Genomic DNA, 19364 nt, shown 5'->3' with positions numbered 1-19364 from the left:
TCTGTGACCTGTACCACAAAAAGTTTTTTCCTTTGTCGTAGGGTAAAACCTCCTGGATGTTTCTTTTGAATGATCCCACCATCTGATTTCTCTAATGCCTTTTGCAGTAGTCAAAGCACTAAAACCAGTTGTTAGAAAAGAAGGTTTATCAAAGCCTATAAGGTTTTTCATTTTAGAAAAAGAAAAAAACAGCCCAGACTTGTACACAAGACTGTATTACATTGTCTATTAGTTTTTATAAGCTGCCTAGAAAATGCAAGGAATTAGAAAACAGGTGTACATAATGGTCTTTTATTCAATATTAACCATGTCCTTTTGTTTCATTATTTTTAAGTAGTTAGTTTCAGACAGCACAGATTTTTTCTCATATTGTACCTTTTTTGAACTATACTTACAATACAAATTCAAGGTTTACTCAAAGCCTGAACAAGCTTTTTTATGATTTTTCTAAGTTTTATATTTAAATACTAAAAACCCGACGCCACTAACTGAAAAGTAGATTTTCTGTATCATTTAAAAAAAAAAAAACGGAAATGCAGTGAAAAGCTCAATTATTTTCCCCATCAGTGAGGTCCTGCTATGCTGGCTCATGAGACTTTGGTGATACAGGAAACATGACCGGCCCCAAAAGTTTTACTTCCATCTATGTTCACAGAGTATTACTTGATTAAACCAAAGTCTCTACATTTAAGATGGATTGTTGTTTAAAGTAGAAAATCGGAGACAACTTTAGAGCTGACTCAGCCTTGAAAGGCTAAAACGGTAGCTTGGCATATTTTCCATTCAGTGAATAAAGGTACATAAAGACACTGGACCCTTTTAAATATGGCTGCTCTTGTTTGTGAAGGGGAGAGACTGACAACTCTGGGTAAATGCTGCATGTGCCTCACCACGCTCCACCAATGCCCCTCAGTTCTCGCTGACGTTGGTGTAAGCTGAGGGGGGGATTACCTGCAATACCCATGTTGTTGTAGGTCTCTCCTGAGCCAAGACTCTCAATCATGCCAAATTGGGCCATTCAAGAAAGAGGTTTTGTAATGCTCGCTGCAGACAGAGGGCCATCTCTACCTTCTCTTGAAAGCACTGGAAAGGCTTCCATGGACTTCAGTGAGAGTTGAATGGGAGTCTTAGAGTTAGGCCAGCAAACTGAATACAGCTGTGACCTAATCAAGATTGACCATTGGTATTCAGAAGTAAAAGGCTGTTTCATTTCCTGCAGCCAACCCCCATTTCAATATCCTCTGGATCTACATTTGCGGCCTATGAATTCACAGTGGCATACAATGTTTGCTGTCACCCGCTGAGCTCAAGGATTGCAAATGTTACTAGAAAATTTAAAGGTAAAATATTATTCATTTAAATTGTTTTTACAGCTTTCATACCTAAGCAATGGTCTTGTTATTTTTATGATACAGTCGGGCTCAAATGGTACAAAATACAAGAACGGATCTGAAGCGAGACAGATTCAACTTGTCAGAAATCCTACTCTTATGGAACATGGTACCTTAGAGGAGCAATTAGAAGTACTTTATTCTTGTCTACCTGGAGGCCTGTCTTCAAATGCTGGATCTCTATGTGGTTTGCCTAAGCCCTCATAACCAAATGAACAGTTTGGCTTGTAAAGCTTGCAAACTTGAATAAATGTCGCTGTCTGTTCTGCTAACGTGTTGATCCTCCTCGGCACAATACAGGCGCATTGTTATCCGTCTGCATTCCAAAAGCTTTAGTTAATACAGTACTTACATGAAGCAAAGCTGAAATGGTAGATGGTGTTCCCAGAAAATGGACACTTAGTTACTTATAGCCTTTGTAAGTCAGCTACCTGCCTGGTGTAGGCTCCATCTTGGGTAGAATATAAATAAAACAAAGAGAAGAGATTTTCTCCTATGCTTCTCTCATCTTCCCTTTTCACCCTCTCAGACACTTTAGCTCTATACCTCTCCTTCCACTTCCTATGTCTCTCCTTCCCCAGACGCCAGTACAGAAAGCAACCCAGTAAGAGCAGAGAATGCTGCCCCAGCCACTGCTTTCAGTACCGGAACCAGCTCTTTCCCATGTTCTTTAAAAGAAACCCCCACCTCCAGGGATGTATGATGCTCTTGATTTAAATCTTCTTTAGTTTTCTTTTGTTCTTTCCTTTTTCCCTAAGGAGCAATGTAAGTTTACAGTGAAATGCTGCCAACGTCACTCTGTTTCTGACAGTAAGACAGAAATATTCGCCTTTCCCAACTGACTGCTCATCATTGGTTGTCATGACCCATCTGTGAGATACTGGATGTGAGGATACACTTAGGAAGCTTTATACTCTTGATCTGTTAATGATATTGGCAATCCATATAGTCGAGGTACTTCTACTACAGTCATGTAGAGAGAGAACAGTATTTATAAATTCATCCAATGATTATAATTGGAGCCATCATGCTGGATTTGGCCCTTAGTCTCAGCTAGGCACGGCAAGGAAAACACCCCTCTCCAGGGGGATGGAAATGCTTAAGTTTTAATTATCAGTAAAATAACCCCTATTTTCCTTTTAAAGGACCATATTATAGTCTTAGTCTATGTTTTAATGAGGTACAAGACTATTAAGCCCCAAAAGTGTGTGTGCCACATCTGTAAAATGTTTCTTTTGAGTTAACTGTGGAATTAACATTCGCACTATATTCTAATCTTCCTGGAAATAAATTGTTGATACAAACCAAGATTTTTCTCTCTCCTCTCGTGTGTGTTATATTAATAGACTGTTCAGACTGTGGCTTCAACACATGGCATACAAAAACAGTGCATGTAAAATTCCCTGTTCTGTACCATCTCATTCAGATCCCCTCTTGTTCTTATGCCTCCTGTCTCCTATAACATAAACATGCACCTTTGTTCATTCTCACATAGATTTGTAGGCCCTCACCCACCCACCCCCAATTCTTAAAGAGGTTATTTGGAACTGACCATTTCTTTCCTGGTTCTGTTCCTCTAGTGTCCAAAACAACGTGTGAGGCCATTCACCATGCTAGTGTTACAATCCCTTTTCCATCACACTGAGTTCACTTAATAGAGTATGTTTGATTAGTAGAGTTCATCATAGCTTTTCTCACTAGACGTGATTAGCACAAGCATCTCCTATCTGATTTCACCACCTCTTCTGAAGAGTGCACTACGTTCGGTACAAACCCACTCTTTACCCCTTCCCAGCCCTCCTGGATCGAAATTTCCCCCCTTTTAACAAGCTCGTATATATCTCGAGTTAGGTCAGTGAAGGCCTTCTCTACGTTAATGGCATCCCGAGCAGATGTCTCAATGTACTTCATGCCATATGCAGCAGCCAGTTTCTCAGCCTCGTGTCTAGTGACTTGCCGCTGTGTGTCAAGGTCGCATTTGTGACCTACCAAAACGAAGACAATCTGGTAGGGCTGGACGTGCACCTTTGTCTCTTCTAGCCACTCATGGACGTTCTGGAAGGACCTGCGGTTTGTAATGTCAAATAAGAGGAGCCCGCCTACTGAGTTTCTGTAGTAGGCTCTGGTGATGGATCTGAAAAAGAACCCCCCCGCCCAACAAGAAAGTAAAGATCATTTTAGAAGTTGAACATTTTTGGGGGGCAAGTTTTGTCCTTTTGTTGGTAGTGGTTGAAATTTTCATTTCCCCAAACATTTTTGACCAGCTCTATTTGTTAGCAGGTAGTTGGGTTCAAAGACTTATAAGCTAGAAGGGGTCATTATGATGATGTAATCTGACCTCCTGCACAACAGGCCAAAGAATTTCACCTGATAATTTCTGCTTCAAACCCATAACTCTCTTTTTGAAGTATAAAATCTCTTTTAGAAAGCCAGCCAGTATTGACTTACAGACTTCAAATGACAGAGAATGCACCACTTCCTTTGATAGGTTGTTCCAATGGTTAGGCTCCCTCACTGTTAAAAATTACTGCCTTATTTCTACTCTGAATTTGTCTAGCTTGAGCTTTTGGTCATTGGATCATGCTGTGCCTTTGTCTGCCATCTCAGAAATCTCTTCCCCGGCTACACCATGATCAAGTCACTTCATGTTTAGAGCCACTGTACCATACCCCTTCCCTAAAAGGGGTCTCTCTGGAACCAAGCACACAGCAGGTTCTAGCTTTTTGTAAGGCAAAGAGGAGAGTGTTTTCAAAGGCCTGCAGTGGAGTTGGAAGCTGGAGCCTAGAAACTGTGAAAAATCAGAGACATCATGTGCACACACGTGCACTTTCATTCTCTTACGGCTGCTGTAATGGCTTGTGGTAGAGGCATCACAGCCAACGCATTGCTAAGGAACATTCAAGCCGCTCTGTGGTGCAACACCTACTTGAAGCAAGGTGTTGGGGACAGGGATATTATTGATTGTTAGCAATGATACAGTTTAATAATAATGCTGGCTGAAAATATGGGGAACAAATTCCACTAGCAATGTTGTCTTTTTTTTTTTTTGGTCAAAAATGTAAATCTTTTCCAAATGCTGGCACCAGCACTATTTGTTCATTATAATTTTTGTTGCCCTGCAAGACTTGAACTCATGGGGCTACAGCCACAGAAGCCTTTACGCTCCTAACTGCCGCTTTTGGCATCTAAGTTCAAAATGTAGCCCCTCCACCCCCTGCTCGGTTGCTGCCTAACCCTGGAGGCACCCAAAGTTCCTGGGCACCTAAGTTTCCCCTGCTAAAGTCTCTGCCCGTAGGCATATGCAAATCCGTCGAAGTTCTGCCACTGCTGATGGAGACGGAGCGATTAGAGCACTCACCTGAGAGGTGGAAGACCCAAATGCAAATCCCCAGGCTGTCTACGAGGGAAGCGAGTGCCCGAACTACGGGGCTGTAGGGCATTCTGGGGTGGGCTCACTCGATCTTTTGTGTTGCAGCTGTTTCACTTTGTATAAAATACTTAAACAGTCATTGGGCCAAAGAACGAATGACTCTATAGCCATGAGGTTGGTGCATTCTCCCCGCAGCCCCAGGTCCCAGGTCCCTGCTCTAAGGGCTAGCTAACTTTTATACAACGCGGAACAGTTTCAACAGGAGAGACCTGTGACCAGTATGGCCCCTTCCTGCAATATCCTCAGCAAACCTTACTGAATTAAGTGTCTTTGGAGTCCATTGTATTAAATACAAAGGTTAAGTATTATTCGGGGCTTGGATGATCAAAGGGCTATATTGAACAATGTGTAGGGTGGCCAGACAGCACATGTGAAAAATCGGGGCCGGGGGTAGGGGGTAATAGGAGCCTATATAAGAAAAAGACCCAAAAAGTGGGACTGTCCCTATAAAATCAGGACATCTGGTCACCCTAACAATGTGGCAGACAAGAATGGGCTTTTGGGACAATAGGTATGACATGGATTTCCTGGGGAATCACTGGGGGAGGAGAATGCAAAGTCCCCAGGTCCGGTTATGCAAAAACCCAGCCGTTTGACGCCCGGCCCTGAGGAGAGGCCTGTGTTCCCAGATCAAAGGGCCAAGCTGGGCACGGGAATGCTGAAACTATTCTGGTTCTGAGCCAAGATGGTTATGAATGTGTAACCACAAAAAAAAGCCCTTGGTGGGTTTGGCTGGACTGGCACCTACCAGAGTCCTTGTTGGCACTGAGGTGGTGATCGTTAATGAAGAACCTACAAGCCTGCTAATAAACGGAACGGTTTTTAATGTTTTCTCTGTGGTGCTTTTACCTTAAGAATAAATGTGCTTGCTTAGAAAGAGCTGTGGCGTAACTTGGAACGGCTGGCCATTAGAGCTGCTCATGGGCTTTGAAGAGAATGGAAAGTGTAGATGTTGGCCTGGTTATGCAGTCTGGCTTGCTGGGGATATCACAGGTCAGATAGGGAACTGTGCAGCCTGGAAAAATTCCAGTCCGGAGGGCCATAGTCAGAGATGCGGTTTCTGCCCAGGAGAGGTGCTGACTGAGGAGCTGGAAGCCTACAGTGGGTGCCCTTGGTGGACCATGATGGGGAAATAGAGGTGGCATTGCCCTGAAGTGGGACAACCCCCACCCCATAATACCTATAGCCTGGTGGTTAGGGCACTCACCTGGGGTCAGGTCCCTGCTCCGGATCAGACAGAGTGGGGACCGAAGCAGGGTTTCCCACACCCTGGCTGAATGTTCTAACCAGTGGGCTGTAGTGTAAAAGGAGGCCCACTCCTTCCCCTCACATGTTCACAAGAAAGGACTGACCTGCTTTAAGCACCTACTGCTGGAGAGGGCTCCTGGCTCTGAATCCTGAGTGGAGGGAGGCACCTAACCACCTTTGACGGCCAGGGCTTGGGCCTCCCCCCTATTGGCTAGCTTAGGTGGCTCCCTGATCAGCGTGTTGGCTTCTGGCTCCCATCGTTAAGCTCCTGACTCTCCAGCTGCATTGTCTAGGGAGCTTGGGGACTGAGGACTCCAGTGGGTGGCAGGGCACCTAAAGTTAGGCATTGCAATGCTGAGCCTAAGTCCCCTTTGTGGATCTGGCCCATGGTAACTGAAGCATCTGGATTTTCAGGTGGAGGATGAAAAATGAAGGCCCCGATAAATGTTTTACAGTCCCCAGGTGTTACTAAAATGAGTGTGGTTTTCTTTTCTGTACAATATGAGGCATACAGGAGTCTGACCCAACTCCCTTTGCTGTCAAATAGGAGTCTCTCCATTGCCTTCAGAAGAACATGGCTCAGACAGGCCCACAAAGAACGGCTCCTACATCAACACTCATGTGGGCTGATCTTCCTGATGGAACAATCCCAAGCATACAACGAAGTGTAAGAAGGGCACTTTGATTGGCATTAGGCCTCTTCCTTTTGTTTCCAGCTCCACTGAATTACGGCCATAGGTACTTGATCCTTCTACGACCAGTGATGCTTTAGGCCCCAATTCAGTCGAGCACCTGTGCACCTGCTTTTGCTATTAGGCTTCTAGTGGAAAACAGCAAATGCCAATGGATTTGTGTCCTTACATGCCTGAGGGCTGACCATTCACAGGTTCTCTGTTCTCACTGCTGCAAAAAACAACATGCTGGGAACCGTGAGGCACCTTACAAGAGCTTTGTGAGCCAGGGCAGCTGCATGTGCAACGAGAACTGTGATGTGAGAGCAAGCCAATCTGTGTATTATTCATGCTGGAAACTGAAGTACAACAAAACCTGCCCGTGAACTTTAGCCCGAGCAGATTTACATTTTGATGACAACTCAACTTGAGTAAATACCAAAGAAGCTGTAGAATGCTTGCTGACTGGTGTTTTCTGTGCAGGTTAAGGGATTCGTTGTCAATCCAGAAGGAAGTACACATTTCTCCCTGGAGGAGATCAGGCTCCTGAACACTCTTGCCTTTGTGGGATCCTCCTATTTCATGATGGAACGTATTGCTGCTCTTTTATCATGGGACAGGAACCGATTTCTCAATCTAGAGCAACCAGAATCATAGCGAGGGGTCGGTGGGTCCTGCAAAATCTTTGTGTATCCAGAGAAATTGCCCCACAAATGACTATTTGGGGCTTCCAAGTTTTGCTTTATCAACAGCAAGCAGCACTGCTGTAGTGTGATGGGAGACGAGCCACAGGGCAGAGAGAGAAGAGAACAGAGAAGAAGGAGGATTTCTTGCCTGTGCTATAGATAATCAATGCCCTCCCAAGTCTCTGGCTCTGAGACATAAGCAGCTCTGAATATCTGGGTGAGTGCTATCTAGCCGGGTTCTGGAGCCTTTAAGTTCTCCCCTACACCACACAGAGCATACTGCTCCCCAGTGTATTCAGTGCTTTAGCCATGGCCCCTCTTCTCTCTGGGGCAAACTCACCAGTGATGCGAGAGGTGCCTTAGAAAGATTTAATAGGACGTACATTAAACAGTGGGAGGGGTGGGGTCTCAGATCATATGGCTGGTGAGGCCTCCCACCTTTGTTGAAAGAGGAGAACTTGTAGGGGGGAGGGGAGGATTCAATCTTTAAGCAAGATGCCCTTTTTCCAAAAGGTTTGTTAGTCGTTGGCATTAGAGAGGCAATAATAAAACCAAAAAGAAGATTTTGCACGGTCAGACAAAAATCATTTCCCCTCCCCACTGCTCATCTTTCAACTTCTGGAGCTGTCATCATCTCACTGGTTAAGAGTCAGGCAGGGTTATCGTTAGGATGAAGAAAGAGTTCTCCTGCTCCCATAGTCTAGCCAGGATGGACAAAGACCAGAATTTCTAATGTAAAAAGCATCAGGAAAAAACCACCAAACTCCCTTTTCCAGGTCTTCTTTGTATGGCATCAAGAATGAGTCCGTTTTTCTTTTTGCCCCTTTACCGGTCTCTCTTAAAACGGTGATGTCATTATATATGAGAAAGGTCATTTTTACAACATTGTGGAGGTTTCTAAAATCTGGTAGCTCGAATTTCTTCTCCCTGTGAGGGCTGCAGGCTTTTCAGGCTTGCGTGTGAAAGCCAGTACCAGGGAAATACGCTAGCACCCTCATGGTGGTGTAGGGTGATACTGCACTAGCTCCCAAACGTTTTTTCACAGGTTGAACTACTTGAGATGTCCTTTCATGGACACACCCCCTGCCAACCCCAGCTTCCATGTCTTTGCTACAGCAATTCCATTGTTTGCTTACATGGAAAAAGTAACTAGGGTAGTATTAAGACAGGGGAAAATAAGCTCGCTTTGATCTCATGGCTGCGGCTCCTCCTGTTTTGTAGCTGTGCTGTTCCTGGACCTGGATTAGGGTTAGAGTTAGGGATACTTCCAGCATCCTGGAATGCTCTTCCTGGACCTGATTCTGACCTCAGTTATTCTGGTGTAAATCAGGAGCAACTCCACTGAAGTCAGTGGCTCAGTCAAAGTTAAGCACGTGCTTGAGTGCTTTGCTGAACCAGGGCCCAAAACAACATGGTCTGTGGGACACACAATATGCTGTGGACCCAGCGTGCACCTAGCCGGTTTGCTGTCCCAAATGTCTGTCATTCTGTGATTTCATGTCTTCTTGCCCTGAATGTACTGCTGAAGGCCACGCGATTGGGTAACGTTAACAAGAACAAAAGACTTTGTAACCTGTGTTATGTGAAGATTTGTGCAGCCACCTGCAGCCCAGCTGTCTAATTTCATCAGGCGGCCTTCCAGCCACTTACAGGAGGAGGGAAAGATTCAATCAGCAATCGACTCCAGCTCGGAGTCTCCTGCCCAGGTATAGGGCAGAACAGGCAGAATCAAGATTCAGAATTGGTGGGCCAAATTAAGACCTGGTCCAAATGGGTGGAATCAGGGGATTGGTGTAATTTGCCCTATTTAGCATTCGAGGTGTATGTAAAACAAGGGGTAAGCAGCCTCAGTATTCCCACGATTTCTAAGACTTTAAAGCAAGAAAAAATATTGTAGGGGAAAATCACAAGAGAGGCGACTTAGAGAGAAGCTGGATAGAGGTAGCTGAGATGAGAAATGAGAGTATAGCAGACAGCTGGTGGCGGAAATAGTGACCATAATAGCATAATACACAACTGTGGTGGAACAAAGAACATCTCAACTGCCCAATCAAAAACTGTCATTCAAAAGGGAACTATACAAAAAGGGGGTTAGTTAAAAACAAAAATGAAAAGTGACTGTAAAAAAAGTAACAAGTTACACAAAGTGGTGCCCCAAGTTAACACCATAATAAAAGCCCACCCAACTAAACCCCAACTAAAAAAGTAAACCCAAATTAAAAAAAAAAAAAAAAAAAATAAAAAGAACAAAAAAAAGAGAGAAAGAAAAGAAAAAGCTTAAAGTTTTAAAAAGTGGAAGTAAAAAGACAAAAAAGAAAAAAAAAAAAGACAACAAACACCAATAGCAGAGTGCTAAGTTAACAAAGAAAGCCAAAAAAAGAAAAGAGAACCAAAAAAAAAAAAGAAAATAACAAAAGGTAATAAAAAAACAAAAAACATCAGAAAAAACTTAAAAAAAAATAACCACAGAAGCCCCCAAAACCACCAAAAAAAAGCAAAAAGGAAAAAAGAAAAAAAGTCAAAAAGGAGAATAAAGAAGATTTTCTTGCTTAGTCGAGAACGGCTGAGGATGTTAGGAGATTCCCAAACGGCTGAGGATGTTAGGAGACAAATCTGATCTGACTGACTTTCTGGAGTGAACTGAGAGAGAGAGGAGATCATGGTAAATTCAACATAAACAAGACATTAAAGTCACCACTCAGAATTCACCCAAGAGTTCTGAAAGAATGAAAGAATGAACTAGAAAGGAAAAACTATTAACTAAGGTTTAAAAACTGTCCCTTAAATTTTTAACTACCCAATGACTGGAAGTTAGCTAATTAATAATCTATAATTAAAAAGGGGATCGGGGGTGAATCTAAAAATTACAGACCGGTAGTCTGCAAATTAATTGAATGGCAAATTAGTGAAACAAAAAAGAAAAAAAAAAACATAACATAGAAAAAAATAAAAATTGCAACACAAAAAAAAAAAAATAAAGAAAAAATAAAATCGTCTCTTCTTAATCTGTAGGAGAAAGGGTCAACAAACATGTGGACAAGGGGGGACAGGGGGACATAGTGTATATAGAACTTAGATTTCCTTTGACAAGGTCCTCACCAAAGGCTAAAGGTAAATTAATTATTTAAGGGATAAAAGGAAAAGGAAAGGTCATGGATTGAGGAAAAGGACAGGGAAGGGAGGAGGGAACAGGGGAAAAAAAATTAATAAATGGGAGAAAGAATGGGTAATTGTGGGTTGTAGAGGGGGGTCCAGTCTAGTGGTCCATTCAATTCAATCATTCAATAATGATCTGAAAGAAAAAAGTGGAAGTGGCAAAGTTGGTAGACATACTAAAGAATATACAAGATATAGATATCAAAGAAAAAAGAGAAGAAAAGAAAAAGAAAAAAAGAAAAAAAAAACTAAAAACAAAGTGGCAACAAATGAAAAAAAAAAAAAAAAATAAATAGTAATAATGTAAAATAAAAATAAATATAAATAACCATACACACAACATGATGGGGGCTAGCTATACTGAGTCAGGAAAAAAGAAAAAAGATCTTATTCTGGAAAGTTCTCTGTATCTAAAGATGTGTGTGTGCAGAGCGGTCAAAAAAGCAAACAGGAAAAAAGGAAAAATTAAAATAAAGGAGATAGAGAATATAATATATTATAGCCCTTATATATATATATATGGTCCACACCCCACATCTCTAATGTGTAGTACAGATGTCTCTCCCTCAAAAAAAAAAGATATTCTAGCACTAGAAAGGTTCAGAAAAGAGCAACTAAAATGATTTATGGTTTAGAGAGGGTCCATATGAGAGAAAGATTAAAGAGGCTAGACTCTTCTCAGAAAAGAGAAAGACTAAGGGGGGGACAGATGAGGTATATAAAAATCATGATGATGTTGAAGAAAGAAAGGAAAAGGAAAAGTTATTTACTTATTCCCATAATACAAGAACTAGGCAAAAAAAAAAAAAAAAATTAGCAGTTAAAAAAAAAAAAAGAAGTTCTTCTTCTTTCTTCGTTCAGTCAAACTTGTGGAAACCCTACCCCCTGAGGAGGTGAAGAGGAGGCTAGGACTATAACAATGTTTAGGGGCTGGGGGAATCATCATGGTGGCTAAGTCATAAATGGGCTATATTAGCCAGGATGGGGTGGAATGGTGTCCCCTAGCTCTGTTCGTCAGAGGGGATGGATGGATGGAGAGAGAGATCATTTGATCATTGCCTGTGGTTTCCTCCTCAGGGGGCACCTGGCATTGGCCACTGTCGGTAGACAGATACTGGGCTAGATGGACCTTTGGTCTGACCCGGTACGGCCTTTCTTATGTTCTTTCAAGCCTTCTTTGTGCAGCATAAAGCATGGGGGTGGGCGCACACTGGCATAAGCTCATTTTTTAAAAATTCCTTAACTGGTCACCTGTCCATTCCAAGCCCTGGATAGCGTCTGTAGCAACTGAAAGCTGGGACCTGCCCTCTCCCAATGGTATAAATCTGGTGTTTCTAGCCCTGAATGAATGCAAGATATTAGACCTTAAACATATCACTAGCTAAGGACTGAACACTGTCCATCCTGGGCCACAGCCAGTGGCGTCTGAGCAAATGGAGGGAGGGATTCAGCAACTGAAATGTTTCTGAATCAGGTTAACAAAAAATGGCAGCTTTTTGAAGCTGCTCAGAGGTTTGGCAGGATGGAAGTGGCCCACTAGGGAGTTGGATGAGTCAGCAGAGGGCAGGTGAAAGAGCTATGATAAATACAATTATCACATGGCTGCAATTTACCACAGGGTTCTGCAGTGAATCTCGTGGCTATCCCCCCATATAGTCCTTTTCTTTGCTAATGAAGTCAAGTTTGCTACCAATTAGGCCTGGTCTACACTGGGTGTGTGTGTGGTGTCGATGTAAGATACGCAACTTCAGCTACGGGAATAGCGTAGCTGAAGTCGACGTATCTTATTTCGACTTATCTCCCATCCTCACGGCGCGGGATCAACAGCTGCAGCTCCCCCATCGACTCTGCTCCCGCCGCTCGCCCTGGTGGAGTTCTGGAGTCGACGGGAACACATTCGGGGATCGATATAGCGCGTCTAGACGAGACAATATATAGATCCCTGATAGATCGATCACTACCCGCCTGGACGTACCCTTAGTCTCTTAAATTACTCGTCCCCCATTCAGTATTCAGTGCTAGAGGCTGTGAGGCACGCTACCACAGTACTCTCCTATATGTAACTGTTATTTCCAGTCAGCCTAAAATCCTTGAACAGCCCTGGTTGATCTCCATCCCATAGCCTAGAGCCTTCAATGGAGCTGCTGCACTACTGACAATCCGGTTGAATATTTAGATGCTTCAGCTAAGGCCTTAGGAACCTAACTTTAGGCAACCATGTTTGAAACGCTTGTCTGCTGTTTCTTTACTCCAGCCTGTTCCATGTTCTTCCTTCATCTTCCTGCATAAACTGCATTTTTGATGTGTAGACGGTAACAATTTGCAATTAATTTGCCTCGACTTTCTGTGCTTGGTGAATATTTATGTCTGTTCCCATAGCTAACACGCAGAGATCTGTTTTGATTTATTTTCACTCAGGCCAGTGGGAGGCAAACAAGCCTTGTTATGTTTCAAAATCTTCCATTCATCCTCCGCAGTAGAGAGAGAGGCTGTGTGCTTCTGGATAACTTGGACAGACGTTAATACACGCTCAGAATGTGTATTTTGCCTACTACATCTTTTTGGGCTCAGCAGAAAATTAAACACTAAATCTTCTCTGTGCCATTGACTTCAGCGGGAGTCAGACGTGAACAAAGCAAGCAGGATTTGGCTCTAAATGGAACTACATCTGGGTCTCTGTGTTACAATTTATAATTTTGGCTTGCTCGGTATATTGCACAGATACTTACAAACCAAGTCTGAAGAGGGTATGTATGGTGCTACATCTTGCTGCTCGACAGACCATTTAGAATTCCAGTTTGCATAAAATAGCATCAATGGACAAATAATTCATAATGACATCGAGGGACCATTTTTTCTGGCTTCCAAGGGCCTGATTTCTCAACCTTCACATGTTAACAATGATGGTTTTTCTAATCAGAATTGTACTAACTCTTTCGATTTCATTCATTCCACCTCTGAGGTTTGAACTTATTGTTCTGTTGCATCAAAAACCAGAGCAGGCTCACTGAATGGAAACCCACCTAGTTCTTTGTGCAAAAGGCAAAGGCCTCACAGAAAAAGCTGAACAGCTGCTAGCTAATTTCATTCAGTGGGGGCTGGACAACACCCCCAGCCAAAGGGGGAAATCCAGATTCCCTCCACCTAACACACTTGAAAAGCCAGCTCTGCTCTCCGGCCCAACAACCAGGGACCAGCCTTTTCGCCATGCCCAGCCAGGTGTCGGAGGGTTGCAGTGTAGTGGAGGGCGAGCCCTGGGGCAGACAGACAGGCCACTTCGATTTGCTCCAGCCCGGGCGGGGCTTGCTGCCTTCCCTGCCCCAGTGGCAGACGGTTGCCCAGGCCCGTGTAGGGTCACAAGGAGAGAGGGAGACAAGGGATGCGGCCCCTGCAGCCGGTGGGCGCTGCTGGGTCCCAGACGAGGTGCCTCCATCCCCTCGCCCTCCGGGAGGCCCCGGCTGAGGCCAGGCCGCTCTCGGGGAGCTGCACCGCGCTGGGTGCGGGCGAAGGGCCCTGAGCCAGGCCCGCGGGTGGGCTCCAGCTTTGCTCTGTCGCCTGGAGCGGGCTGGCTCCTCTCCCCCGGGGCCGCCCCTGCAGCCCGCACTGCGCGGCCAGGGCGCAGCGCTTCCCTCGGCTCCATCCCAGCGGCTCCCCTGCTACCCCCGGGCGGGCCCTAACTGAGCCACCCCGGCGGGCTGCAAACCAGCCCCGGGCGAGCTCGCTTCCCCGAGCCGGCGGGCACAGCTCCCACCGCCCCTGCCTCCTCTCACCTGAACCGCTCCTGCCCGGCCGTGTCCCAGATCTGCAGCTTGATCCGCTTCCCCGGCTCAATCTCCACCAGCCGGGAGAAGAAATCCACGCCCACCGTGGGGTCCGAGACCTGGGCGAAGCGCCCCTCGGTGAAGCGGCGGATCAGGCAGGATTTGCCCACGGTGGAGTCTCCGATCACGATCAGGCGGAACTGGTAGAGCCAAATCGCTTCCATGCTTCCCCCCCCCCGCAGCGGCTCGCCCGGGGCAATGCAGCCTCTGCACAGCGCCTAGGGCCGGGCACGCTCCGCACAGCCCATGCCGAGCCGCGCGCGGGTGCGAGGGAGGCTCTGCGGCCGGCAGGTGCCCGGCGCTTCTGCTCACAGTCCTGCAGGCACCCAGCAGAGGGCGCTGTAGGGACGCTGCCCACCAGAGGGCGCGCTGCGTGGCCCGCACTGCCCACCAGAGGGCGTCTCAGCCTCCCCGCTGCTGCTAGGTGCTGGCTCTCTGCTTTAGGAGAGAAATAGACGCGCTACAAGGGCAGGTCTGCGTGGCAGGTGGCTATCAGGGAAGCCTTCAGAATGCGTGGGCTCGCTGTTCCCCTGTCCAGTCATGGTTTCTGGCTGCTGGGAAATCTTCTTGCAGGAGATGCGGGTGGCAGGATTGTACCCCCGCCTCTGCCTCCAGTTCTGCAACACACACGCGAAATGGCTCTGCTGGAAATGCAAAGGTCAGATGGTCTCCATTTTGCCCCAGACCAGCCTAGATTTCCCTCTTCGCCAGCTTGTTGTTTTGCTTTTTTAAATCAGGATCCGACATGCATCTTGCTACTGATCCGTGTTTCCTGTTGCAATGGCAGAGAAATGCTTTTGTAATGCATTGAAAAGAACTTGGCAATGGCTGGCCTGGTTACAACAGCAGAAAGGGGGTTGGAATGAATTTCCAGCTCTCATTCAAGGGCTCCAACCTTTTCCCCCCCGCTGTGTTAACACAAATATCTAGAGCTATAACTCAGCAGCCTAAATCCAGATCAGCAAGGAAGGACTCCAAGAAAAGGTTCTGAATCCCCCTCTTCGGTACCCCTCACCAAAACAGTATCCACCCTGCATACAGGAAGATCAAAGCCTCCAGGCTCAGGAAGTCCGAGCTTGATTAAATCAGAAAAACAACCCGATGCTAGAAGGCTTCCTAGGCTCTATTATTCTGTGCCTCCAAGCAGGGATTACAAAGGGGATAGTCCTCAAGGGCATCCGGCTAGCTCCAGAGAAGAGGTTTCATTTCCCTGCAGACAGAAGAATCGCAGCCCTTCCTCCAGTGTGGGCTTCAGTCGCAGAGATGCCCAGGGTTGTAAAGATGGAGAGCTGGTGAATAGGGGATGCTGGGGATCACAGAGCTGATGAAATGGCAGCAACATCAGCACCAAACACTCTGACTCATCATTGGCATCAGCAGCTACTGTAATCTCTAGGATAGAGGAGCAGCTGCCTTCTGTCTTACTCTACCACATTGACTAGAAAAGAAACTACTTACCAAAAAAAAACAAAAAACCCTAACACAACAGAGATTCATATTTGAGCTGAAGACAAAGGAAATTAGCAAATGGATCAACCTGGTAAAAGAGGAGGCACATTGTGCAAGCCACCTAGACATGCTGGCAGTGAACATCTAATATTATCATGATTTATTTTTTCTATGTTGGGAATCCCCATAATGTGCTAAGTGCTGTCCTCATGTACAGAAGAAACTGTCCCTGGTCCAAAGAGCTCACAATCTGGATAATGATGCTTTTAACTGGGTGACTAATGGAACACTTTGTACTTGAAATAAAATAGCTACACTGGTATATCTTTGCAAATATTCACCCCTAAAACAAGTGGCTAATAAAAATATTCAAATAAGGAATTATTTAAATATCACAAAACTTAGCCAACTCATTGATTAAATCTGACACTATTATTTTTGCAATGTTTTGAATGAGCGTTCCTATCTGCTACACACGATAGTTTTTTGAGCAACATCAGCATGGTTAGTGCTGTCCAAACAAAACCACAGAAACAAGTATCTGTATCTAGTAGCTTTCATCCTGAAGGAGCACACAGCATTTTGCACATTTAGAAGTTGCTCCACCCATCACTTGCAATGCAGCCATCTCTGGAGTGGAACATGGCAGCTCTTTAACACCACATAGCTGCATCATACATCAAAGCCATGTGGGACAAGCTAATTAGATTATAAACTCAGGGTGGAGACTATCTTTAACTCCGGTGTTTGAACCTAGTACAATGGCACGTTGATCTTGACTGAACTCTTTAAAATAGAAAAACAGTATGCTGAAAATGACAACAGAAACGTTGATTAAAATTTGTAATGTAGCGAATCGTGAAAAAATTCAAATGTTGAAAATGTGGACAATTGGCGAATAGTTTTGATTAAGAAAAAGGGCCATTTTTTTGAACAAAAAGATTTGTTTTTGTTCAAAAAATTTCTACTAACTCTGACACTGACCTGGTAATAAATAATAAATGAAGAACAGCTGTGTCCAGGTGACACTGCAAGGGCATTTATTTAGGCAGATGTGAATTTCCTAACTTGGCATTTTACCAGGATACTTTAGTGTTTTTATGCCTGAAAAAAATGTCAAGCGATTTTTAATGGACTTTAAATATATAATTTATTAATTTAAAATATTTACCCAGGACGTGCTCATTTTAGTAATATCTTGGGAATGGCGGGAAAGGATGCTTCAAGTAGCTATAGAAATAGGGCAACAGTGTGATATTAAAAACATTAATCAAGGTTAGCTTGAAATTAACCAGAGCGTTGTTAGCAGTAATACTTGGCACATATCAATTGTATTTTACCCAACAATTTCAAAGCATTTTGCAAATGTGAATTAAGCCTCACAACAGATCTCGCTGCTTATCACTATTTTTTCACACTTCGCCTCCCCCCCATGTGTGTCTTACATTTGGACATTACAGAAGGCTAGTGAATCTAATGTTACAGTTATTATTAGTCATTATTTTAGAGCACTTGAGTGTGTATTAGCCACTTTAAAGCATTTCTGAAAGACAAAGACCTTGCCTCTGTCCTTACAGGAGTCCTAGTGCACAGCAGCTGAAGGCCATGGCAAACAAAAGAGAAGGGATGAGTAGGGCAAGGGTTACAATAATAAAACCACTTGGTTACTCAGCTGCAGGCAACTGGCCAGCTGCAAGGTTGCTAGCGTGTGCCTGAATTAACTTATTTTCTGTAGTTGAAACAAGAAGAAATGTACCTGGGGGAGCTATGAAGAAGGAGGAGGTAGCATCATGAACTGGGACTGGGAGGATGGTCCACTAGAAAGAGGCATAAATGTGAAGGTGGGTGAAGCTCACAAAGAGTCCTCAGACCTGGTATGGTGGGTGAGGCAGGTAACTGCAAAGGAACCAGGGCTGAGGTCACAGTCTGATCACTGAGCTCCAGTGTGGCTTTCTTCAATGTGGGGGGACTGAATCCCGAGGAATTCCCTGAGCATTAGGGCCTGTATTTCCCACCAGACAAGCCAGTAGGGTCACAGGAAATGTCCTTATTTTTATTTCCTTTAGCCACATGAATATAGATGACCATAAACGGCATGACTAGGCAGCCCAGACCTTAATTAGTAGCAACTGAGAAAGCAGAAGAAAATGAGAGCCTCAGAGAAATTTTGTTCTGGGGCAATTTTGGAAAGTGATAAAGCTGGTGCCTAAAAGAAACAAAAGTGTGCAAAATACCTACTCGGACTAGCTAGCTAGAGTATGTGAATATTTGCAGTCAAGTCAGTAATCTGCAGAGTGCATAACTGGACAGGAGAGATCTTAACAATGCCACATAGCGTATCAATGATCTGTGGATTAAAAAAAACAACCTTTCAGGACTCTTTCCCATTGCTGTAATGACAGAGTATGGAAGGAGTTCTTTTAAAAAAAAATCCCGTTCTAGAGGTCAGTGGACGCTTAGTGAACTGCATAGTTCAGCCTATGGCAGAAAGTTTCAAGGCTGCCCTGAGGCACCATTCACATCAGCACACCTGGAGAAACCTTTGGCACTAAGCTAGCAGCCAGTGTGATGCAGGGTTCCTTGCTAGCGCCCTTCATGTCCCACACGCTGTCGCTTTAAGCCTGGAAAGCCTCGTGCCAGCTTTGAAAATGGCCTCAAGCCACATTCGTGAAACCAGCTTAGCACATTGGCAAATAAGGGGCTAGCTCCTTCCCTGACTTTTGCCCTGGCAGCCCACTGAACTCAAAGGGTAGGAACAAGGCCAGCATTTGGCTCATACTAACTGATATTAGCCTCAGAATTGGGCTGACAGTTAACCCCTCGCAGGACCACTCCAGTGCTGGCAGAGCTGCACAGTTGTGTCGTGCTGCCGGGTGGACGGGGCTTACCATGTAGGCCTGGCTGTAGCTAAAACACACATTTGTTTGCTGAGAGTGTCTTTAGGCTACAGAGGACAAGGCTCACTCAGAAACTTGTTTTAAGACAGGAAAATCCAAGGGCCTGAGGAGAGGCCCTTTTTCTGGCTACTCTGCAGCCTGGCTGCTGATGGCTGAGGCTTTAAGTGTATTTTGCAGGGAGAGGGCTTTTAAAATGCAATTCTAGCCCCGTTTCAAATCTGTGCTGGGCTCATGTTGCTGTGCCACTCCTGAGGCAGCTGCACGTTAGTGAAATGAAGCACTGCTAGCTAGATAGTTTCAAAGGCAGTTTAAACACCTAACGTCAATTACAATGGGAGGCCCATAGGCGCCGCTGAAACTTTCTGCCCTAATCCTTAACTCTTACACTGCATTTTTCACACACAGTTTGCTTTATGATCCCCATTTTGCAGATAAGGAAACAAAGCCAGCCTGCGCTAGCAGGCCTTGCTGTATCTCCTACAGCAAGACGTGCTAGTGTCTGTTCTTCCCCACTGTGGCAGGGCCTAGCTAGCTAGCTTCTGGGCAAGATGCCCCTGCCAGCAGGCGTTTGCAGGAATTACTCTGCATCTGCCTGTAAAGTGCTAACACCTGTGT

At 44.8% G+C, this 19364-nt stretch overlaps 1 protein-coding gene across 1 annotated transcript; it reads right to left on the bottom strand.

Moving 5' to 3' along the window:
• Positions 1 to 518: 518 nt before the first annotated feature.
• RAB39B (RAB39B, member RAS oncogene family) lies at positions 519 to 15744 on the bottom strand. The gene is made up of 2 exons (XM_039489238.1): positions 14353 to 15744; positions 519 to 3525 (listed from the first exon to the last, which is right to left on the bottom strand). The coding sequence occupies exons 1-2, from the start codon at positions 14565 to 14567 to the stop codon at positions 3099 to 3101; spliced, it is 642 nt and encodes a 213-aa protein (XP_039345172.1). The 5' UTR covers positions 14568 to 15744; the 3' UTR covers positions 519 to 3098.
• Between the last annotated feature and the right edge of the window lie 3620 nt (positions 15745 to 19364).

The sequence above is a fragment of the Mauremys reevesii genome, linkage group 9 (genome assembly GCF_016161935.1).
Source record: "Mauremys reevesii isolate NIE-2019 linkage group 9, ASM1616193v1, whole genome shotgun sequence".
NCBI classification, from domain to species: Eukaryota; Metazoa; Chordata; order Testudines; family Geoemydidae; genus Mauremys; species Mauremys reevesii.
This window is presented reverse-complemented; position numbering and strand designations above follow the sequence as displayed.

Coding starts and splice junctions, on each gene's coding strand:
- RAB39B (XM_039489238.1), bottom strand. CDS start 14,567: ATGGAAGCGATTTGGCTCTACCAGTTCCGCCTGATCGTGATCGGAGAC. Junction 3,526..14,352: donor GCCGGGCAGGAGCGGTTCAG/GTGAGAGGAGGC, acceptor GTTCTTTTTCAG/ATCCATCACCAGAGCCTACT.